The 26052-nt window shown below is 22.0% G+C and overlaps 2 protein-coding genes across 2 annotated transcripts in view; both read left to right on the forward strand.

Annotated features, from left to right (window-relative positions):
- The first annotated feature begins 1085 nt into the window (after window positions 1-1085).
- LOC122503955 (cytoplasmic dynein 2 light intermediate chain 1) lies at window positions 1086-12771 on the forward strand. The gene is made up of 7 exons (XM_043614744.1): window positions 1086-1571; window positions 2125-2242; window positions 2332-2433; window positions 10374-10700; window positions 11263-11420; window positions 11668-11902; window positions 12235-12771. Exons 1-7 carry the CDS (start codon window positions 1555-1557, stop codon window positions 12304-12306), a joined length of 1029 nt encoding a protein of 342 aa, XP_043470679.1. The 5' UTR covers window positions 1086-1554; the 3' UTR covers window positions 12307-12771.
- A 4529-nt stretch (window positions 12772-17300) lies between these two features.
- The window catches only part of LOC122504010 (protein numb), a 147306-nt gene continuing 138554 nt past the window's right edge, over window positions 17301-26052 (forward strand). The window contains exon 1 of the mRNA XM_043614831.1: window positions 17301-17426. The gene's annotated coding sequence lies outside the window, so the exon portion shown is untranslated. The remainder of the gene's footprint in view (window positions 17427-26052) is intronic.

Genomic DNA, 26052 nt, shown 5'->3' on the forward strand with positions numbered 1-26052 from the left:
TAAATAAATAAAAGCGAAACAAAATATTCTAAACAAACCAAAAGAAAAAAATAACATTTTCGATCGAAATAATTTTTTTTTTTCTATTTTGAAGGGAAAAAAAAGTTATAAATTATTATTTTTTTTTACTTTTAACCATATTCTACTGCCAGGAATAATTGATATTTCTACTATATAAAAAAAAATTTTTACTTAAAAATAAGTTTTTTCTATTTTTTCAAGGAAAAAAATGTTAATTTTTAAAGTAAAATTGTGAATTTTTGAATTATTTTAAAATTCAAAAATCATAAATTTTGAAATTATTTTAAAATTCGAAAATTATTAATTTTTATATTATTTTTAAATGAAAATTTTTAATTTTTAAATTAATTGAAAAACTGGTTCATTTTTTATTTAAATTAAATAATAGAGCGTAAAAGATAAATTCTGGAATTACAAAAGAAAATTATTTCCAATATAATTTTATATTAATTAAGCATAAAAATTTTTTCTTTAAATTCCCGAAAATAAATTTATCAATCTAAATAATTTTTGAATAAATAAATAAAATTTTAACAAATGATAACTGGGAGAATAGGCAATAATCTCTGTTAAAAAATATTTAGCCTTCCTCTTCTTTTTTTTTGCTTTTTTTCTATGCATAAAATTGTATACAATTTTGTTACAGTAAAAAAAAAGAAAAAAATTTTTTATCGCTTGTATAATGTACAGATAGATTATAATAATTATTATTAATTATTAATAATTATTAGTATGCATTATTTAATATTCCAAAAAATGTGGATAACATAGAAAGAGTAAAGGAAAAAAAAAAGAAAAAAAAAGCTGTGTCTCGTATTGTGTTTCCTATTTGTCAAAGGTCATGGACCTAAACATTCCATTGTCTAGTCTACTTTGTAAATAGAAATATAAGCAATGTAATTGTTATTATAATTTTCATTTTCACTACATTTTCTTTTTTCAAAAAAAAAAAAAAAAGAAAAACGTTTCGTTTCTTTTGACACAAAAATTTTTCTTGATGGAAATATAATTTTGATTTAAATGAAAAAGATAAAAAATTTTATTAATATAATAATTTCGACTAGAAAGGAAAAATAGAAAAGAAAATGTTTTGAAAATGAAAATTATTTGAATTCACGGCTTCGATTGTTTTTGTTCTTATTTTCAATTTTTTTTTTTTTTTTTTGTTAATAGTCATTTTAATTGTATAAGATTATTGTTAATTTTAAGGTGGTTGAAATATTATTATTATTATTATATACATATGTATATGTATATTAAAGAAAAAAAATTATTGTCAGAAAGAAAAAGAAATTTGTTGTATTTTTATTTGAAAGAGGAAAAAGGGGAGAAAAATGAATTTATTTTGCGACTGCGTGTTTCCATAGTAACCGGCAAGTGGAGTTTTTAAAAACATTAGAATTCATTGGTAAACATCTGATATTTTACGGCCCTCTGTCTCTCTCTTTAAAAAAAAAGACAAAACAAAACAAAAAAAGGAATTTTTCTCGTAATTTACGAGAATTTCTCTATTTTTTTATCAATTGACCGAAAATGTCCGAGGAATATCCGTAAGTTTTTTTTATGTTTATTTATATATAAAAAAAATATTTATATTTTTTATTGCATTATATTGTTATTTTTATTATTGTTATTGTAAATATTATTATTATTAATTTTTATTATTACAACAACAGCAATAACAATAAAAATTATTTTTATTTAAAATTTTTTCGTGTTTGTTTTTCTTTTGTTTCATTATTTTTTTGTTTTTTATTTTGTTTACATTTCTATTTATAAACTTAATTATTTATTTATTTATTCAGTATCAATGGGTTTACAATTAAAAAACGTTGACAAAATTCATTCTTACAAAGAAAAAAATTTTTTATTAAGATTTATTATTTTCGTACATCGTCCATTTAATTTTTAGTTTATTTACAATTATTACAGTTATTTTTTCACCGCGAGGAAATTATAATAAATAATATAAATATTATTATATCCCGTTGATAAATAAATAAATAATAATAATGTAATTATTTTTTATTTGCATTATTGTTAATATTTTTGTTTCTATTTTTCATTGATACAAATTAATTGAATGAATATTTTTTTCAATAGTTTAGAAAATACAAGAGAATTGGCGATACGTTTGTCATTGGAGGAGGAGAATAAAAGAAAAAATGATGGAATTCAAACAAACGAACGAACAATTATTCTTCTTGGTAGTAAAGGAGTTGTAAGTAATTTCTTTTCTTTTCTTTTTTTTTTTTTATTTTTTTAAGAAGATTTTCATTTACAACTTTTTTATTTTCATACAATTTTCAGGGTAAAACAACAATGATTTATAGATTTTTGGATAAAGAAGAAACGCCAAAACCAACAATTGCCATGGATTATTCATTTGGACGAAAAGCGGGTAAAAGTTTGGTGAGTTTTTAAAGAAAAAAAATGAATTTTCTCAATTTTTTTTTTTATAAAAAAAATTATTTTTTCTGTTCTTATTTTTTACTATTTACCTATTTATTATTATTTTTTTATTATTTTATTCAGATTTCTATTTTTATTGTTTACATTGTTTCTGAATTTTTTTTATTTTCATTAGTTTTGTAGATATTTTTATTATTATGTTATTTTTTTATATTTTTCTTGTTTTTCTGTTCATAATTGTTGAATTTTTAATATTTTTGTTATTTTTATTATTTTTGATATTTATTATTTTTGTATTATCTTTATTTTTCTATTTTTATTATTTTCCGTTATTTTTTATTTTATTATTCTAATAATATTTTTTTTATTTTCTTTATTTTTGTTTTTTTACTATTTTTTATTTTCATTAGTTTTGTATTTTTGTTATTTTTGTTTTCTATTTTTATAGCATTTTTATTTCCATTAATTTTGTACTAGCCAAACTATCCGCGCGCAAGCGCGCGGGAATGTTGTATGGGGCTGCTTATTTTAAACCATTTAAAAAATTTTAAAGAAATAATTATTATAACCTAACAAAGAGATTTAACTAACTAAAATTTAAATAATTTCACTCAATGGTCTCAATTTAAATAGAATTTACATTACTAGACTTAAACTATGGCTAGAACAATTACAATTAGTATCTGGGTCATCTTTTGCATTGCTTATTTTATAAAGCCATTTTAAATTAAATACTTTTCAAAGAAATAATAATTATTACACAATGAAAAAAGTTTTACTTGAAATAGCGATAAGTTTCTCTAGAATAACGAAAGTATTAATTGAAGCATTGAAAAATTTCGCTACTAAAGTGAAATCTGTAGTTCATCCAGCTAAATATTTTTTGCCGTGCATAACGAAAAAAAAATTAAATTAACATCAGATTTTCTACATTCAAAAAAAAAACGAATTCAAATAGAAATTAATCATTTTACAACTTAACCAAATTGACCACAGAAATCACTGAATTCGATAATTTAGAAGAAAGTCAGACAAAAGCAGGGTTCCTACAGAATCTGGATAATTTTAGATTTTTTACCAAAGAGTCGAGACTATTAAATAAGTAAAGTATTTTCCAAAAGCACAAAAATAATTAAGGTTAATCCCATAAAAGAGAAGAAAAAATGTTAAATTTTAAGAAAATCGGATTTTTGAATTTTTTCGAATTTTTGATAATTTTAGATTTTTTACCAAAAAGTCGAGACTATTAAATAAGTAAAGTATTTTCCAAAAGCACAAAAATAATTAAGGTTAATCCCATAGAAGAGAAGAAAAAATGTTGAATTTTAAGAAATTTGGATTTTTGAATTTTTTCGAATTTTTGATAATTTTAGATTTTTTACCAAAGAGTCGAGACTATTAAATAAGTAAAGTATTTTCCAAAAGCACAAAAATAATTAAGGTTAATCCCATAAAAGAGAAGAAAAAATGTTGAATTTTAAGAAATTTGGATTTTTGAATTTTTTCGAATTTTTGATAATTTTAGATTTTTTACTAAAGAGTCGAGACTATTAAATAAGTAAAGTATTTTCTAAAAGCACAAAAATAATGAAGCTAAATCCCATAAAAGTGAGGAAAAAATGTTGAATTTTAAGAAAATCGAGTTTTTTAATTTTTTCGAATTTTTGATAATTTTAGATTTTTAACCAAAGAGTCGAGACTATTAAATAAGTAAAGTATTTTCCAAAAGCACAAAAATAATTAAGGTTAATCCCATAAAAGAGAAGAAAAAATGTTGAATTTTAAGAAAATCGGATTTTTGAATTTTTTCGAATTTTTGATAATTTTAGATTTTTTACCAAAAAGTCGAGACTATTAAATAAGTAAAGTATTTTCCAAAAGCACAAAAATAATTAAGGTTAATCCCATAGAAGAGAAGAAAAAATGTTGAATTTTAAGAAAATCGGATTTTTGAATTTTTTCGAATTTTTGATAATTTTAGATTTTTTACCAAAAAGTCGAGACTATTAAATAAGTAAAGTATTTTCCAAAAGCACAAAAATAATTAAGGTTAATCCCATAAAAGAGAAGAAAAAATGTTAAATTTTAAGAAAATCGGATTTTTGAATTTTTTCGAATTTTTGATAATTTTAGATTTTTTACCAAAAAGTCGAGACTATTAAATAAGTAAAGTATTTTCCAAAAGCACAAAAATAATTAAGGTTAATCCCATAGAAGAGAAGAAAAAATGTTGAATTTTAAGAAAATCGGATTTTTGAATTTTTTCGAATTTTTGATAATTTACGATTTTTTACCAAAAAGTCGAGACTATTAAATAAGAAAAGTATTTTCCAAAAGCACAAAAATAATTAAGGTTAATCCCATAAAAGAGAAGAAAAAATGTTGAATTTTAAGAAAATCGGATTTTTGAATTTTTTCGAATTTTTGATAATTTTAGATTTTTTACCAAAAAGTCGAGACTATTAAATAAGTAAAGTATTTTCCAAAAGCACAAAAATAATGAAGCTTAATTCCATAAAAGAGAAGAAAAAATGTTGAATTTTAAGAAATTTGGATTTTTGAATTTTTTCGAATTTTTGATAATTTTAGATTTTTTACCAAAAAGTCGAGACTATTAAATAAGTAAAGTATTTTCCAAAAGCACAAAAATAATTAAGGTTAATCCCATAAAAGAGAAGAAAAAATGTTGAATTTTAAGAAAAACGGATTTTTGAATTTTTTCGAATTTTTGATAATTTTAGATTTTTTACCAAAGTGTCGAGACTATTAAATAAGTAAAGTATTTTCCAAAAGCACAAACATAATGAAGCTAAATCCTATAAAAGAGAATAAAAAATGTTGAATTTTAAGAAAATCGAGTTTTTTAATTTTTTCGAATTTTTGATAATTTTAGATTTTTAACCAAAGAGTCGAGACTTTTAAATAAGTAAAGTATTTTCCAAAAGCACAAAAATAATGAAGCTAAATCCTATAAAAGAGAAGAAAAAATGTTGAATTTTAAGAAATTTGGATTTTTGAATTTTTTCGAATTTTTGATAATTTTAGATTTTTTACCAAAGAGTCGAGACTATTAAATAAGTAAAGTATTTTTCAAAAGCACAAAAATAATGAAGCTTAATTCCATAAAAGAGAAAAAAAAATGTTGAATTTTAAGAAATTTGGATTTTTGAATTTTTTCGAATTTTTGATAATTTTAGATTTTTTACCAAAAAGTCGAGACTATTAAATAAGTAAAGTATTTTTTAAAAGCACAAAAATAATGAATCTTAATCCCATAAAAGAGAAGAAAAAATGTTGAATTTTAAGAAAAACGGATTTTTGAATTTTTTCGAATTTTTGATAATTTTAGATTTTTTACCAAAGAGTCGAGACTATTAAATAAGTAAAGTATTTTCCAAAAGCACAAAAATAATGTAGCTAAATCCCATAAAAGTGAGGAAAAAATGTTGAATTTTAAGAAAAACGGATTTTTGAATTTTTTCGAATTTTTGATAATTTTAGATTTTTTACCAAAGAGTCGAGACTATTAAATAAGTAAAGTATTTTCCAAAAGCACAAAAATAATGAAGCTAAATCCCATAAAAGTGAGGAAAAAATGTTGAATTTTAAGAAAATCGGATTTTTGAATTTTTGATAATTTTAGATTTTTTATCAAAGAGTCGAGACTATTAAATAAGTAAAGTATTTTCCAAAAGCACAAAAATAATAAAGCTAAATCCTATAAAAGAGAATAAAAAATGTTGAATTTTAAGAAAATCGAGTTTTTTAATTTTTTCGAATTTTTGATAATTTTAGATTTTTTACCAAAGTGTCGATACTATTAAAAAAGTAAAGTATTTTCCAAAAGAACAAAAATAATGAAGCTAAATCCCATAAAAGTGAGGAAAAAATGTTGAATTTAAAAAAAAACGGATTTTTGAATTTTTTCAAATTTTTGATAATTTTAGATTTTTTACTAAAGAGTCGAGACTATTAAATAAGTAAAGTATTTTCTAAAAGCACAAAAATAATGAAGCTAAATCCCATAAAAGTGAGGAAAAAATGTTGAATTTTAAGAAAATCGAGTTTTTTAATTTTTTCGAATTTTTGATAATTTTAGATTTTTAACCAAAGAGTCGAGACTATTAAATAAGTAAAGTATTTTCCAAAAGCACAAAAATAATGTAGCTAAATCCCATAAAAGTGAGGAAAAAATGTTGAATTTTAAGAAAAACGGATTTTTGAATATTTTTGAATTTTTGATAATTTTAGATTTTTGACCAAAGAGTCGAGACTATTTAATAAGTAAAGTATTTTCCAAAAGCACAAAAATAATGTAGCTAAATCCCATAAAAGTGAGGAAAAAATGTTGAATTTTAAGAAATTTAGATTTTTCAATTTTTTCGAATTTTTGATAATTTTAGAATTTTACCAAAGTGTCGAGACTATTAAATAAGTAAAGTATTTTCCAAAAGAACAAAAATAATGAAGCTAAATCTTATAAAAGTGAGGAAAAAATGTTGAATTTTAAGAAAATCGGATTTTTGAATTTTTGATAATTTTCGTTAATTTTAGATTTTTTACCAAAGAGTCGAGACTATTAAATAAGTAAAGTATTTTCTAAAAGCACAAAAATAATTAAGGTTAATCCCATAAAAGAGAAGAAAAAATGTTGAATTTTAAGAAAATCGAATTTTTGAATTTTTTCGAATTTTTGAATTTTTTCGAATTTTTTATAATTTTAGATTTTTTACCAAAGAGTCGAGACTATTTAATAAGTAAAGTATTTTCTAAAAGCACAAAAATAATGAAGTTAAATCCCATAAAAGAGAAGAAAAAATGTTGAATTTTAAGAAATTTGGATTTTTGAATTTTTTCGAATTTTTGATAATTTTAGATTTTTTACCAAAAAGTCGAGACTATTAAATAAGTAAAGTATTTTCCAAAAGCACAAAAATAATGTAGCTAAATCCCATAAAAATGAGGAAAAAATGTTGAATTTTAAAAAAAACGGATTTTTGAATTTTTTCGAATTTTTGATAATTTTAGATTTTTTACTAAAGAGTCGAGACTATTAAATAAGTAAAGTATTTTCCAAAAGCACAAAAATAATGAAGCTAAATCCTATAAAAGAGAATAAAAAATGTTGAATTTTAAGAAAATCGAGTTTTTTAATTTTTTCGAATTTTTGATAATTTTAGATTTTTAACCAAAGAGTCGAGACTATTAAATAAGTAAAGTATTTTCCAAAAGCACAAAAATAATGTAGCTAAATCCCATAAAAGTGAGGAAAAAATGTTGAATTTTAAGAAAAACGGATTTTTGAATTTTTTCGAATTTTTGATAATTTTAGATTTTTTACCAAAGAGTCGAGACTATTAAATAAGTAAAGTATTTTTCAAAAGCACAAAAATAATGAATCTTAATCCCATAAAAGAGAAGAAAAAATGTTGAATTTTAAGAAAAACGGATTTTTGAATTTTTTCGAATTTTTGATAATTTTAGATTTTTTACCAAAGAGTTGAGACTTTTAAATAAGTAAAGTATTTTCCAAAAGCACAAAAATAATGAAGCTTAATTCCATAAAAGAGAAGAAAAAATGTTGAATTTTAAGAAATTTGGATTTTTGAATTTTTTCGAATTTTTGATAATTTTAGATTTTTTACCAAAAAGTCGAGACTATTAAATAAGTAAAGTATTTTCCAAAAGCACAAAAATAATTAAGTTTAATCCCATAAAAGTGAGGAAAAAATGTTAAATTTTAAGAAAAACGGATTTTTAATATTTTTGAATTTTTGATAATTTTAGATTTTTTACCAAAGTGTCGAGACTATTAAATATGTAAAGTATTTTCCAAAAGCACAAAAATAATGTAGCTAAATCCCATAAAAGTGAGGAAAAAATGTTGAATTTTAAGAAAAACGGATTTTTAATATCTTTGAATTTTTGATAATTTTAGATTTTTTACCAAAGTGTCGAGACTATTAAATAAGTAAAGTATTTTTCAAAAGCACATAAATAATGTAGCTAAATCCCATAAAAGTGAGGAAAAAATGTTGAATTTAAAAAAAAACGGATTTTTGAATTTTTTCGAATTTTTGATAATTTTAGATTTTTTACCAAAGAGTCGAGACTATTAAATAAGTAAAGTATTTTTTAAAAGCACAAAAATAATGAAGCTAAATCCTATAAAAGAGAAGAAAAAATGTTAAATTTTAAGAAAATCGAATTTTGGAATTTTTTCGAATTTTTGATAATTTTAGATTTTTTACCAAAGAGTCGAGACTATTTAATAAGTAAAGTATTTTCTAAAAGCACAAAAATAATGAAGCTAAATCCCATAAAAGAGAAGAAAAAATGTTGAATTTTAAGAAATTTGGATTTTTGAATTTTTTCGAATTTTTGATAATTTTAGATTTTTTACCAAAAAGTCGAGACTATTAAATAAGTAAAGTATTTTCCAAAAGCACAAAAATAATTAAGGTTAATCCCATAAAAGTGAGGAAAAAATGTTGAATTTTAAGAAAAACGGATTTTTGAATTTTTGATAATTTTAGATTTTTTACCAAAGAGTCGAGACTATTAAATAAGTAAAGTATTTTCCAAAAGCACAAAAATAATGAAGCTAAATCCCATAAAAGTGAGGAAAAAATGTTGAGTTTTAAGAAAAACGGATTTTTGAATTTTTTCGAATTTTTGATAATTTTACATTTTTTACCAAAGAGTTGATTTTCATTAATTTTGTATTTTTGGTAATGTTATTGTTTTTTTATTTTCATTATTTTTATTGTCATTGTATTTTTGTTGTTTTATTTTTTTTTAATTTTTATTATTATCGTTATTTTTTATTTTTCTAATATTTTTTTTTTTATTTTCAATATTTTGTTTTTTTATTATTTTTAATTTTCATTAGATTTATATTTTTGTTAGTTTTTTTTGTTGTTTTCTATTTTTATAGCTTTTTTATTTTAATTATTTTTGTATTTTTATTATTGTTTATTTTTATTAGTTTTGTATTTTTGTTAGTTTTGTTATTTTATTGAATTTTTTATTTTTATGGTATTATTGTATTTTAATAATTTTTGTATTTTTACTTTTGTTTATTTGTATTAGTTTCATGTTTTTGTTGGTTTTGTTATTTTTTGTTGTTTTCTATTTTTATTGCTTTTTTACAATTACTTTTATATTTATATATTTTTATTTATTATTTTTTTATTTGTTTTGCATTTTTTTTTAGTTTTGTTATTTCCTATTTTTATTGTTTTTTTTCTTTTAATTATTTTTGTATTTTTATTATTTTCGTATTTTTATTAGTTTTGTTATTTTATTTTTTAGTTTACTAATTTTATTCTTTTTTTTATTTTCATTATTTGTTTATTTTAAATATTTTTCTTTTTAATATATTTCATTATCATCAGTTTTTGTATTTTTGTTATTATTTTTATTTAGTTTTCTCTTTCTATTTTTTTAATTTCATTACTTATTATTTTCACTAGTTTTGTTTATTTATAAGTTTTGTTATTTTATTTATTATTCAATAAATTAATTAATTTATTAAATTTATTTATTATTTATTTATTTATTATTTTTATTTAATATTAAATTAATTATATTAATTTATTATTTTTTATAAATTGTTTTCTTATTTTCATTATTTTTGTTATTTTAATTAGTTTTCTATTTTTGAATTTTTTTATTTTCATTAGTTTTTTGTTTTTGTAATTTTTTATTTTCATTACTTTTGTATTTTTATTATTTTTATATGTTTATTACATTTTTAAAAATCTTTATTATTGTTTTTCTTCTTTTTTTATTTATCTATAGAATAAATAATCAATTATTTATCTATAAAATAAATTATTTAATATCTGAAATAAATAATAAAGAATTTATAAATATTTTGCAAATAAATCAATAAATAACAAAAATGAAATTGCATTAAATTTTTTTTTTTTTTTAAGGTGAAAGATGTGGTCCATGTGTGGGAGGTGGGACATTTATCGTCGTCATTAATATCGGCTTCAATGACGGGTTCGACATTAACTCATTCACCTCATCATGTGACAATTATGATAATGTTGGATTTATCGAAACCGGAAATGATTTGGTCAACATTAGAGGAAAGTCTTTCAGTTGTGCGAAGCGCAATGAAAATGAGCTACAACGAGAGAATAATTGAGGAGATGAATAATCGACGTTTAAAGGAAAAAAGAAAAGACACGGAGAAAACTGTCGAACCATTTCCAATGAGACTCTGTATCATTGGCGGCAAATACGATGAATTTAAAGTAACAAACTTTTTTTTTCTTTTTAAAATTTTATCATTTCTATATTTTTTTTTATTTCTATTATTTTCTTTTGTTTTTATATTTTTTGATTTAATATTTTAATTTATTTCTACACTTTTAATTGTTTATATATATTTTTATTAGTTTTTTTTATTGTTTTTTTATTTTTTCTGTATTTTTAATTATTTTTTATTTTTCATTTCTTTTTTTAATTACGAAAAATACAGTTAAATAATTAAAAATGTGGACATTTTTAATTATTTCTGTATTTTTCTTTTTTGTATTTTTAATTGTTTCTTTATTTTTCGTTTCTATATTTTAATTATTTCTGTATTTTTTGTTATTATATTTTTATTATATCTATATTTTTTTATTTAGTTTTTAATTTATTCTTTCATTTATATTTTTTATTTTTATTTTTAAAAATTTTTTCCCCTTTTTTCACGCTTATTATTTTTTATTTTTCATATAATTTCTTTTTTTAATTGTTTAAATATTCCAATTTTTTTTTTATAAATACAAAATTAGTTTGTAAAAAAAATTTGTTGTTTTCTTTTTACAGGAATTCGATTCGACGAAAAAAGGATTAATTGGAAGGATTTTGAGAGCTGCCGCTCACGCTCTCGGTGCATCGTTACATTTTCATTCGTCAAAGGATTCCGCTCTTGTTCGAAGAACCAAAGATTTATTGTCATTTTACGGTTTTGGTTCACAAAGTTTGTAAGTTCGGTTTCCTTTTCTTCTTTTCATTTGGGAAACATTTTTAAAAAATTTTTTTTAAGTTTTGTGAAAAGTAAAATAAATATTTGAAAATTAAAAAAAAGAATAAAAGCGAAAAGTAAAATAAAAAAAAAATAAGTAAAAAAAAGAAATGAAAAAGTATAAAAAATCAAAAGTAAAAAAAATTGAAAAAAAAGAAAAAAATATTTTTAAAAACTATGGGAAAATAATTTTTTTTCTTTTTCAGAAAAGGAAATTGCGCAGATTACGAAAAACCATTAACAATTATCGGCGGTACGGATTCATTTATGGCAATTGAACTCGATCTTCCCGGACGATTATTAAATTTTGAGAAAATTAAACAAATATTTGTTAGTCGAATTCCCCAGGGAATAAGGGAGGAAATAAAATTAGAGGATCCTGAGAATCATCCGAGTTTTAGTGAGCCAATAATTGATCGACTACGAAAACAACGAGAAGAGGTGAGATAAAAAATATTTAAAAACATTTCAATTTTTTAATTTTTTCTTTTATTTATTTTTATTCATTTTTGTTTTTGTATTTTTATATTTAGGTTCCTTTTTTCAAAAAGAAAAAAATATTTAAGTACCTGACTTCAATTTTTTTTTAATTTTTATAATTTTATTTTAAAAATAACTATTTATTTTTTTGTATTTTTAATTTACTTTTGGGTTTTTTCAGTTTTGATAAAATTTGGTTTTTTAGATTAAAATTCTTGTTTTTTATTTTTTAGTTATAAAAAATTATAATAAAATAGTTAAAGTGAAAATAAATTAATATTTTCCTTCATTAGGAAATCAGTTTTCTTCTAAAGGACATGCTGGAAGGACAATCGACAAAAATTCCAGTTCCAGATCCGTTTTAACGAAAATAGAAAATGAAAGTTTAGTTAAATGTTTAATTTTTTTATATAGTTTTAAATACCTATATATATTTTAGTGACAAAAAATGTTTTCTATTTTTCAAGTTTAAAGATTTTTTTTACAATATTGATCAATTAAATGGCACTTGGTACTTGATTTTCTGGACTGGAGTCAAAGAACTTTTAGATTTAGGTCCAAAACATATTTTTTATCCATTTCCTCCCTAAAAATAAACGAAAAACAATATTCACAAAAAAAGATAATCGATTTCAAACAAGTTGGTAATTAACAAAAGGAAAAAAAAATGTTCGAGAGAGAGAGAGAGAGAAACTGATTGGGTCAATGATCCACAGTACAAACATTACCATGTGCAAGGTTCACGTGACTTTAGTTCAATGCCGGAGTTATTTTTGTTCGAGTCTGATCTCATAATAGTGCGCGGCAACGATTAGATTAACCCTCGTGCGGTCTTCCTCACTTTCTTATTACATATACAAATATATATGTACATATATAGAAATACGTGCAGTGTGTCATCAATATAGAAGAAATTACAAAATTTCACCAAGTCAAGGTTATTCACAAAACGAATTTCCTTTTTTTCTCTACTCTATTTTAGCAAAAAAAAAAAAAACCTCCATCTAAATATTCATTTTGTCATCGTTTATTGTTAGTATTGGAAAAATAATATTGTCACGTAAGTATAAATAAAAGAAATTATTTCTTTAATTTAAATCCGATATATTATCGTATATTGAAATCGATATAGCGAAACTTCTCTTCGATTCAACTGATCGATTTTTAATTTTTTCGTCCGACATATTGGATTCGCCTTTTTGAAATCAGACAGCAAATTTGTAATCAGCGACCCCGAAAACCCCCGAGTAACGAATATCAAGTAAATTTGAGCAAATTAAAAATCATCCGCCATATTGGATCCGCCATTTTGAATTTTTGAAATCTGACAGCAAATTTGTAATCAGCGACCCCGAAAACCCCCGAGTACTAAGTTTTAATCGAATCTGATCAATTTTTAAATTTTTACATCCGCCATTTTTAATTTTTGAAATTTTCGAGTTTCCTGACGCCATTTTGAAAAAAATGAGGTTGGATAATTTTAGAGAAATTACAAATGATTGCAGAAATTCAATTATTTTCAAAAGTAATAAAATTCTTCGCAGAAATTCAATTATTTTCAAAAATTTTCATCAATTCAATGATTTTCAATAGTATATTTTCATAAAATTTTCCAAAAGAATTCAATTATTTAAAAAAAAAAATTTCATAAAATTCTATCACAAACTTTTAATTATTTTCAAAGAAATAATAAAAATTTCACAGGAATTTCATTATTTACAAATTTTTTTTTATAAATTTCTTCGCAATCATTCAATTATTTTCATAAATAATAAAATTTTTACGGGGATTCAATTATTTTTGTAAATAATAAAATTCTTTTTAGGAATTCAATTATTTTCATAAATAATAAAACTCATTGCGTAATTTCAATTACTTTTAATAAAATTCTAATCGAATTGAAGAATTTACGAATAATCGAAATTTTGTAAAATTGAATTGTAAACAAATGAATTTGAAAATTCTTAAAGAACTTTATCAAAAATTATTAAAAGTAATGGATTTATAGAAGATGTTTAGTTAAAAACACGAAAAAGAAAATTCAATTTTGTAAAAGTTAAAAATTATTGCAAAAATTTAATTAATTTCAAAAGTAATAATATTTTTCGCAAAAATTAAATATTGTTCAAAAGTAATAAAATTCTTCTTAGGGATTCAATTATTTTCACAAATAATAAAACTTATCGCAGAATTTCAATTATTTTTAATACAATTTTAATCAAATTTCTCGAAAAATGTAACTATTCTTAAAAATGTTAATAAAATTCGTTGAATAGGTATCTTATCAAGAATTCAATTATCTTTATAAATAGTACAATTTTTCGCCAAAAATTCAATTATTTTCGAAAATTTAAATAAAATTCTTTGCAATATTTCAATTATTTTCAAAAGTTTTTCGTAATTCAATGATTTTGAATGTTTACTATTTTCATCAAATTTATCAAAAAATTTAATTATTGAAAAAAATGTTTGATACAATTCTACGAAAACATTCAATTATTTTCATAAATATTAAAATTTCATTTAGAAATTCAATTATTTTCACGTCAGAATTTTAAATATTTTTAATACAATTTTAAATAAATTCCTCGAAAAATGCAATTATTCTTAAAAATTTTATTAAAACTTGACGAAAGAATTCAAATTTAAGAAACATTCAATTATTCAATAAAATAATATAATTCGTTGCAATGATTCAATTATTTTCATAAATAACTTTTAATTCGTCGCAGAAAATCAATTATTTTCAAAAATGTTTTAAGTAATTTTGCAAATGAATTCAATTATCTTGATAAACAACAAAATTCTTCCCATAAAATCAATTATTTTCATGGTAAAATTTTAATAAAATTCTTTGCCAAAAATCAATTATTTTCATAAGTATTAAAATTTAGCAGAAGAATTCAATTCTTTTGAAAAGTAATAAAATACTTTGCAGAAATTAAATTATTTTCAAAATTTTTTTAAAATTCTCGTCAAGAATTAAATTATCTTTATAAATAGATAGTGAAATTCTTCTCGAGAATTAAATTACTGTCAAAAATGGTAATAAACTTCTTGTCAAAATTTCAATTATTTAAACAAAATTTAATAAAATTCTTCCCACGAATTAAATTATTTTCATAAATTATTATTTAAATTCTGCTCAGGAATTCAAGTATTTTTAAAAATTTTAATAAAATTCTTCGAAGAGTTTTCAATTATTTTCAAAAATTGTTATAAAATTTTTTAATATAATAAATTTCAGTAAAAATTTAATTGAATTCCTTTATAAAGAAATTATTGAATAAATTATTTATTTGCAGTTTATTTATTGTAATTAAATAATTGAATTCTCGTAGAATTTTCCAATAAAAATTGATTTAAAAATTAATTCCAGTTGAAATTTTAGATAATAATTGAATTTTAAAAGCAATAAAGCGTGAATTTTTTAAAATAATTGAATTTTGAAATTAATTTTTTCGAAAAAGTTTAATTGAATTTTACAAGAATTTTAGTTAAAAATGTCGTAGAAAAAGTAAAAAAAAATATGGCGCATCCTGGGAAACCTTTGAAAATATGATTTAAGTAGATACACCTAAATGCTTATACGCTGTCCTTCCGGTCTGTCGGAATTTTGAAAAGTCGTGTCATTTCTATCAAATACTCTTAGTTCGTGGCGTAAGAATTTTTATTCATATGTCATGAACTAAAAACATTTTGACAGAAATGACACGACTGTTGAAAATTCCGTCAGACCGGAACTAGGACAGCATTAAAGCACGCATGGCACTCTACATATCTTATTTATACATTGCCATGTGCTGAGCACTCTGAATACAGCAAATACTGGTCAATTCACACTTTGGTGAAAAAAGACATTGGGGAATTCACAGATTTTTGTTTTTACTGACGCTTTATTTCTTTATAGTTTGTATTTTTATGACTTTTCATTAACATTGTGAATTTAGCCAAAAGTGGTCAAATCGAATTAGGGACAATCAATATCGATATATTATTTTCGATAAATCGCGCCAAAAATTTAAAAAATGAAAATAGAGAAAGTTTTTTTTTAATTTTTGTTTATTTTATAGAAAAATTATTTTATTACATTAAACAATTTGAATCAAAATATAATGTATTGGCGAACTTTGCCGTAAGAAATTAAAAAATTGTCCCCTTGTCGATAAGGTAGATTTTCACCGATCCTGTTGTGTGAATGTCGCCCCTAGCGACAAATTGACTTAACTAAGTTCATACATAAGATTTTTTTTTTGCATTTTTACATATGTATTTGAAAATATCTATATTTTTAATCTTGATTATTACACTTGTGTCGACTTGTCGATTTGCGAAAATTTCGATATAAAATTATCGATTATGTATGTATTTATATTTTTTTCTTTTTTGCAAAAAGATTTTTCTTTTTAAAAACGGGGCACTAGAGTTTCTTCGTCCCGAGTTAATTCTTGGGATTGATTCGATCCTTGCGCATTTAGAGCGCATGCTCAGTTCTTACTATGAGCGTCCTTTCTCCCCTATCGCAGACTATTTTCGCTCTCTTTCTTTTTTCCTCTCTCTCTCTCTCTCTCTCTCTCTGTTTCTCTAAACTTTTCTCTCTCCCTCTCTTTTTTATTACTAGTAATTTTCTCTCTCTCACTCACACTTTTCTTTCTTACACTTTTTCTCATTATCTTCTCTCTCTCTCTTTTTCGCTCTTTCTCTTTCTCCTTTTCGCTCATTCTCTCTCCCTCTCTCTCTCACTCGCAATTCTCCATCTCACTCACACCAATATTACTTTCTCTCTCGCTCCCACTTTTCTTTCTCCCTCACTCCCCCGCAAAGTAAACAAGTGTAGCGTACAGGGTTTTCTCGTCATGGCTGATAAGAAAAGACACTCACACACAGACACAAACGTAGCGAAATTGGTGTTTTAATGGAAACGCGTGCGCAAGGTATATACTTTTTCTCGCGCATGCGCACTATCAAATCGCCGATAGGAGCGTTCACAGTATTCAAGTTATATACGAATTACGAAAAGCAAAATTGCGTCTAGTGAAAAATACCGCTTTGATCATGACACGCGGTTCACCGTGATAGACGTGTTTGTGTATATAGATATATATATATATATATAAATATATATATTTATGTGTGTTTGTGTGTGGTCCCCTTTTGCCCTTGATTCTTTCACCTAATTTTCATTTTGCAGGTAAAAAAAAAAAATTTTTAATAGTGATTGTTTTCATTTTTTTATGGTGTGAAATTATAAAATAAAAAATTCATCCCCCCCCCCCCTCAACCCTCCCTTTTTCTATAAAATATTAATTTGTGAAAAGAAAATTTTTTTTTTGCAACAAAAAAAAGTTGTTTGTAAATAGTGTGATTTTTGAAAGAATAAAAAAAAAGAACAGTGTATGGATTATAATTTATATTCAGTGAAGATTTTCTCAAATGTTTGTGCGAATTTTTTGAGGACAGAAGAAAAATTATTGCTTTCTTTGGGGTGAGTTTTTTATTAATAATTTTATTTATTATTAAAAATTTATATTTTAATAATTTCATTGTTATTAAAATTATTATTATAACAATGTTTAGAAACAAATAATTTTCATACCTGTTTCTTATTGTGTTAATACATTATTGCAATAATCGATAAAAATTCGGTGGAAAGAAATTTTTAAAAATATTTTTTTTTTATAATTTTAACTATTCTTTTTAATTAATTAATTTTTTAATTTTTGTTAAGGTTTATTTAATAATTTTTTTCTACTATATCTGTTATTTTTTCATTTATTAATTTTTTTTTTAATTGAATATTTATTTTTAGAACTGTTTTTGTTATTATTTTTTAAAACAAAAATTATATTTCTCTGTTTAGTACTTTGTTTATTATTTTTTTAAATTTGTTTTTCTTTTTTTTTGCACTTTGTAAATTTTTTTAAATTTTTCATAAGTTTCTTATTTTTTTATTGTTATTAAAATTGTTATTATTATTGACAATTAAAATTTTTTTTATTATTAAAATTATTATTATTATTGCCAATTAAAATTTTTTTATTTATTTATACTTTTTTAATTTAACTTTGTAATTTTTTAAAATTTAATATTTATTTATTTATTTATAACATTATTAGGTACTATATTTCTGTTCACTATTTTTATAACTATTTCGATATTAATTTTATTATTAATTTTTTATTATTATTATTAACTTTTTATTAGTTATTTAATTATTTATTATTAATGTAATATTTTTTATTATTAACAATATTTTTGGAAAATTATTACAACATACTGTCAATAATTGCTGTTATTTTTGCTAAATGCATATTATTTGGAAACACCAAAAATCAGCCGGTGATATTTTGTACCTTCGATTAAGATTTTTATAAAAAGAAACATTATTTTTTAGTTATAAATTTTTTTTTTTATATTAAAAATAAATTTTCCGTTTCTCTTGAATTAGAAATAAATTACATATAATAGAAATGAATTTATTTACGTATAATGTTTAAAGAACGAAATATTAGGAAACAAAAAAAATTGACGATTGTACAGGTGACGACATCTAGCGAGAGATTATATCGAACTCAATAGGGATGACAGTAAAAGAAGTTGAGTGGCGAACCGAATAATCTCAGCCATTTATATAGGGGTGATATAGGGCCATTTTTTTGCTTTTATATTTCTCACAAAAAAAAAATTTCAAGTAAATTTTGAAGTTATTTGGAAATATTGAAAAATATTCCTCACAAATAATATATATTAGGGAATATTCTACAGGAATATTTTTTTAATATTTTGACATTTTTTTATTTTATTTTTTAAATTATTATTTTTATTCTTATATTATTAACACTATAATATAATTTCTGTAGCGTATATTAATAAAAAAATTAAACATTTCTATTATATTCCCATGGAATATTTTAAAAAATTATTTCTGAAGGAATATTCCAAGCATGAATATTTTTCAATAATTTCTTATAATGAATCAATGAAGTTGTTCAGGGAATATCAAATAGAATATTCCCAAAGTTTCAGAGAAATATTCCTGGAATATCAAATTAAATATTCCTGGAATATTCAATTAAAAAATATTCCATAGTAATATTCTCCATAAGTTCTAATAGAATATTCCTCAGGAATTTTACTTTAAATGAACTGTAAATTTAACAAAAATAATTAAATATTCCAGGAATATTAGAATGCAATATCTTATAGAAATATTCCAGGAATATCAATTGAGATATTCCATAGTAATATTCACTTTAAGTTCTATAATAGAATATTTCGCAGGAATTTTACTTTAATGTAAATTATACAAATAAACTAATGAAATATTCCAGGAATATGAATGCAATATTCCATAAAGAAGTATTCCTTTATGTTTTAATATAATTTTTATTAAGAAATTTTACTTGAAATCACATGTAAATTAAAATAAATGAATAACTAGGAATAATTCAGGAATACAAATGAAATATTCCATAGGAATATTCCAGAAATATTCCAGGAATATCACTTGAAACATTCCATTGAAATATTCCCTAAATGTTCTATCAGATCATTTCTCTGCGGAATTTTACTCGAAATGAACTGTAATTTCAACCAAATGAACTAATATAACATTCCAGGAATATCAATTGAAATATTCCTTATATGTTCAAATAGTATTAATAGCAAAAAAATATTACATTCAAATTAACTGTAAATTATACCAAAAAAATGAATAACTGATGGAATATTTCAGGAATATCAATTAAAATATTCCATGGTAATATTCCCCACATATCTGTGGAATATTACAGGAATTTAAATGAAATATTCCATAGAAATATTCTCTTATGCTTTAGTGGAATATTACAGAAATATTTATGGAATATTCCAAGAATGACAATAAAAAAATAATTCCATTGAATTGATTATTCCAGAAATTTATTTCATAGAGTATTTCAAGAATTTAAATGGAATATTCTTTATTTTTCTATAAATAAATATAAATATTCCATATGAGAGACATTCCATGAATATCAATTTAATATTTTATGAGAATATTTTGCATATGTATCTGTGGAATATTACAGAAATGTTGATGGAATATCCCATAGAAATATTCCCTTATGCTTCAGTGGAATATTACTGAAATGTTGATGTAATATTCCATAGAAATATTCCCTTATGCTTCAGTGGAATATTTCATAAATGTTTATGGAATATTCCAAGAATGCCATTAAAAAAATATTATATTGAATTGATTATTCCAGAATTATTTTAAAATAGTAATAAATCAAGTTAATAATTTTTTTTTTATTTTTTTAAATAGTTTTTATACAACACAAATGATTGTTATAGAAAAAATTTGTTGTATTATACTTTTTTTTAAAGATTTCAATCCATTAGCAAACAATAGAAATTTAATATTTATATTGCAAATAATACAAAAATAGAAAAAATTATTTTTCTGTTACTCGTTATTTATTTTATTTATTTTTTTTTTTATTAGGAATTTAAAAATATCCCGTCGACTATTTTTTTTATTATTATTATATTTTGTAAATATTTTGTTTTTTTTTAAATATTCATTGTAGGTTTTAAAGAAAAAATTTTACAATCTATAATATTGATTGTTCGCGAAATATAAAAATGGAATTTAACGTGCGACCAATTTTTTAGTTAAACTACTATACGGTCAAGTGGGTGGAGAGGGGGGTGGGGTGTCGTGGGTGTAAATGGGGGCGGGGGTCACAACATGAGATATTCGAGTACCAACCTCCTTTTTGTGCCCCGCTATCGATTCTCTCCTTCTGATACACCTTCACCCCCCCCCTACCCCTTCAACTAACACCACCCTTCCACTTTTATTGCTCCCGTAGTCCAACGTGATCTCATTTCACTCGCAATTTTACGCGATTCGATAAGAGGGCAGGAAAAAAAGGAAGAAGAAGAAGAAGAGGGAGAGAAGTAGAGAAATAATTAATGAGGGACATTATTTATAACTACTTTTATAAAATTTCACATTAATTTTCCAAATTTCTTCTTTTTTCAATTTTAAATTCTACCTTTTCTCTCTCATTCTATTTTTTTTGGTGTTATTTTTAGGGGGAGAGGTAATTTTTATAGGGAAATGTCCATTTAGTGAAATGGAATTTTTAAATGAATTGCAAATTGGGCGGATTTTTGTTTAACCGAATTTTAATTTAACTGAATTTTTATTTAGCCGAATTTTTATTTAACAGAATTTTCATTTCACTTCACTGACAATATTGGCTTAACAGACAATTGTAAAAATTGCCATTTAGCCGAACTGTCAAATGTCAAAATTGTTTTTTGTTGAAATTGCCATTCAGCCAAATTGTCATTTAACCGAATTTTAATTTAACTGAATTTTTATTTAGCCGAATTTTTTTAAACAGAATTTTCAATTTTGCTAAACTGACAATTAAGGAAATTATCATTTATAGCAGAACTGACAATTAATTTAGCAGTCAATTGCAGAAATTGACATTTAGCCGAACTGCCAAGTGTTTAAATTGTTTTTTTATTGTAATTGCCATTTAGCCGAATTTTTATTTAACAGAATTTTCATTTCTCTGAACTGGCAATTAGCTTAGGATCCAATTGTCCAAATTGCAATTTGAGCAAATTGTTATTTATCTGAACGATCAAATGTCCAAATTGTTTTTTATTGAAATTGTCATTTAGCCGAATTGGCATTAAATCGAATTTTAATTTACCAGAATTTTTTACTGCCCTGCTAATTAGCTTAACAGCCAATTGTACAAATTGTCATTTAGCCGAACTGCCAAATGCCAAAATTTTTTTTTATTAAAATTTACATTTAGCTAAATTGTCATTTAACTGAATTTTAATTCAACTGCATTTTCATTTAGCCGAATTTTAATTTAACATAAATTTCAATTTGTCTGAACAGACAATTAAAGAAATTATCATTTAACAGAACTGACAATTAGCTTAAACTGCCAATTGTCCAAATTGCCATTTAGCCGAACTGCCAAATGCCCAAATTGTTTTTATTAAAATTGACATATAGCCAAACTGTCATTAAACAGAATTTTAATCAATGTCAATGTTTCTTAATAACAATTAAGTCAATTTTAAATTCGGCTTAATGACCATTTGGCTAAAGGAAAATTTAGCCAAATAAAAATTTTGTTAAATAAAATTTAGATAAACTGTCAATCTAGGCTAATTGACATTTATGCTAAAGGAAAATTAGAATAAATGCCAATTTTGCAAATTGACAATTAGATTAAATAACAATATTAGAAAAAATGACTTTTTTGCTAAATAACATTTTTATAAAGTGTCAATTTGGCTAAATGGCAATTTTGTTAAATACAAATTGATAATAATGTCAATTTCTCTAAATGTAAATTCCGCTAAATATCAGTTTTGCTTAATTACAATTTGGTCAATTGACAATAAAATTTAGCTAAATGTCAATTTTGGCCAAATGGAAATTAGTTAAAATTTCAATTATCCTATAAATGACAATTTTGCTGAATGAAAATATTTTGATAAATTGTGAATTTAGACTACACAAATTATTATCAAAAAATAAAAAAAAAATTTGGCTTAATAAACATTTTTACGAAGTGATAATTTGGCTGAATAACAATTCTGCTTAATTTCAATTAGCTCTAATGTTAATTCGGTTAAATGACAATTTTTCCAAATAAAAATTAGTTAAAATGTCAATTAGGCTAAATAATTAATTTTGCCAAATGAAATTTTTGATAAATTTGTCAATTTGGCTTAATGGACATTTTTCTACATGACAATTTTACTAAGTGAAAACTAAATTCATTACATTTAGAATTTGACTAAATAAAAAAATTTTCAAAATGAACAATAAATTCAATGCCAATTTGGCTAAATATGAATGTTAGATAAATTGTCAATTTGGCTTAATGGACATTTTTCTACATGACAATTTTACTAAGTGAAAATTAAATTCATTACATTCAAAAATTTGGCTTAATAAAATTTTTTTTTTAAATCAACATTAAATTCAATGTCAATTTGGCTAAATATGAAATTTACATAAATTGTCAATTTGGCTTAATGGACATTTTTCTACATGACAATTTTACAAAGTGAAAATTAATTTCATTGACAATTTTGCTAAATGAAAAAATTTTCTAAATGAAACTTTAAATTCAATGCCAATTTGGCTAAATATGAAATTTAGAGAAACTGTTAATTCGGCTTAATGAAAATGCTTCTGCGTGACAATTTTACTAAGTAAATATTAAATTCCTTGAAAATTTGGCTAAATAAAAAAATTTTCTAAATGAAAATTAAATTCAATGACAATTTGGCCAAATAAAAAGTATTTTCTATAATTGACAATAAATGTAAATGACATATTTGGCCAAAAAATTCAGGCGCCTTAAATATAAAATTTTTTTAAATTTCTATTCCTGAAAAAATGTTTTTCTTTTTACAAGATGAAACTAATTTCTCTCCCCTCCCCTCTTCCCGATTAGATTTTTTTCACATTCGGCACAGTTTCCGATTGAGAATTTACTGCTGTATAGGTATTTTCCGGTTCTTGAAAATTGAAGTGTGGGCGTCCTGAAGGGTTGTTTCTGGCGTATGGGGGCGTGGGTCAATCATGAAAATGGGAGAGAAAAGTTCAAATGTAAATCCATGTTTCAAATATATATATGTATATATATAAATTATTAAGTGATACCGCATTGGCGTGCAATTGGTCCCTTGGTTCCGACCGGCACCGAACAAAATCACTATATTTTTTTTACTCGTTTATATTATACTATTTTCAACTTCTTATCTCAAGAAATCAAAAAAAGAATTTAAAATATTTTCAAATAATCGACAATTTTTCTTGAATATTTCAAACAATTTTGTATTATTTTTGTATTACTAAAAATATTTGGAATATTGCGGAGTATTTTTAGATATTATAATATTTAAAGTATTTTGGAATATTTTTTAGCTATTTAATGTACTTGGACTATTTTTAATATTTTGTTAACTATTAAAATACTTTGGAATGTTTTGAGTGATTTTTTAATATTTCAATTACCTTAATAGGTTTAAATTATATAAAGAAATATTTTTTTCCAAAGTACTGTGGAATATTTTGATTTAAAGTACTTTGGAATATTTTTATTTAAAGTATTTTGGAATAATTTTAATATTTTTGGAATTTTTAATGTATTTTGGAATATTTTTTTAACTGCTTTGGAATATTTTTATTTAAAGTATTTTGAAATAATTTTAGTATTTTTGGAATATTTAATGTATCTAGGAATATTTAAGATTTTTTAACTATTTAAAATACTTTGGAATATTTTTAGCATTTTCGAATATTTTTATTCAAAATACTTTGGAATATTTTTAGTATTTTGGAATATTTTTTTAAACTGTTTTGGAATATTTTGATTTAAAGTACTTTGGAATATTTTTATTCAAAGTATTTTGGAATAATTTTAGTATTTTTGGAATATTTAATGTATCTAGGAATATTTAAGATTTTTTAACTATTTAAAATACTTTGGAATAATATTAGTATTTTTGGAATATTTAATGTATTTTGGAATATTTAAGATTTTTTAACTATTTTTTTAAATGCTTTGGAATATTTTTAGTATTTTGGAATATTTTTATTTAAAATACTTTAGAATATTTTTAGTATTTTGGAATAATTTTTTTAGTATTTTGGAATATTTTTATTTAAAATACTTTAGAATATTTTTAGTATTTTGGAATAATTTTTTTAGTATTTTGGAATATTTTTATTTAAAAATACTTTGGAATATTTTTTATTATGTTTCGACTATTTAAAATATTTTGGAATATTTTTTTAGCTATTTTAATATAATTGAGAATATTTAATGTACTTAAAAAATACTAAAAATATTTCAAGCATATTATATAGCCAAACAATATTCCATAATACTTTAAATAATTCAAAAAATCTTAAATATTCCAAAATACATTAAATCTTCCAAAAAATACTAAAATTATTCCAAAATACTTTAAAAAAAAATTAACTATTTTAAATACTTTGAAATATTTTTAGTGTCTTTTTTAATATTTCAAGTATCTTAAAATATTTAAAGTGCTAAGGAATATTTTTTCACTATTTAAAGTATGTATTATGAAATATATTTAATATTGTGGAATATTTTTATTATTTTGGAATATTTAATGTGTTAAAGAGTATTTGTATTATTTTAATTAAGACATTTTTAATATTTTGGAATATTTTATTTTTATTTTATTTTTTTTATTCTTGTAATATTTTTAGTATTTTCTTGACTATTTAAGATATTATGGAATATTTTACTACTTTTTTTCACTTTTTTTTTACTTTTTATAACATATTTAAAATACATAAATATTATTTTAAAAATATATATAAAATATAGTATATCTAATCTCATAGGTAAAATCGATTCACATGTGCAAATTTTCTCGTGTGCGTTAGATTAAGACTCGATTTTATTAGGCAGACATGCACAGGAAACCCGTGAGGTACACAGGAAATAAGATTGAAAGATGAGCTTTGACCGTGACGAATGCACTTAGCATGTCTTGGAAAACTATCGAGAGACCAGAAATTTATTATTATTTTTATAATTATAATAATTTTATTATTATAATTATTAATTATTATTATTTTGGAATACTTCAAAAATATTCCTTTTGACATATTTCAATATTTCATTTGGAATTTTAGAAAATATTCTATTTCGAATATTTTAATAATATTTTCTTTGGAATATTTTGAAAATATTCCATTAAAAATATTAAAAAATATTCCATTTGGAATATATTTCAAAAATATTTTTAACCAAAAATATTCCTATTTGCATATTTCAATATTATTTCATTTGGAATTTTAGAAAATATTCCATTCGGAATATTGGAAAATATTCCATTTGGAATATTTTTATAGTATTTTCTTTGGAATATTTCAAAAATATTAAAAAATATTCCGTTTGCAATATATAAAAAATATTCCATTTGGAATATATTTCAAAAATATTTTTAACCAAAAATATTCCTATTTGGATATTTCAATATTTCATTTGGAATTTTAGAAAATATTCCATTTGGAATATTTTAATAGT

The sequence above is a fragment of the Leptopilina heterotoma genome, unplaced genomic scaffold (genome assembly GCF_015476425.1).
Source record: "Leptopilina heterotoma isolate Lh14 unplaced genomic scaffold, ASM1547642v1 Lhet_275, whole genome shotgun sequence".
NCBI classification, from domain to species: domain Eukaryota; kingdom Metazoa; phylum Arthropoda; class Insecta; order Hymenoptera; family Figitidae; genus Leptopilina; species Leptopilina heterotoma.

Coding starts and splice junctions, on each gene's coding strand:
- LOC122503955 (XM_043614744.1), top strand. Junction 2,243..2,331: donor TTCTTGGTAGTAAAGGAGTT/GTAAGTAATTTC, acceptor TACAATTTTCAG/GGTAAAACAACAATGATTTA. Junction 11,421..11,667: donor GGTTTTGGTTCACAAAGTTT/GTAAGTTCGGTT, acceptor TTTCTTTTTCAG/AAAAGGAAATTGCGCAGATT.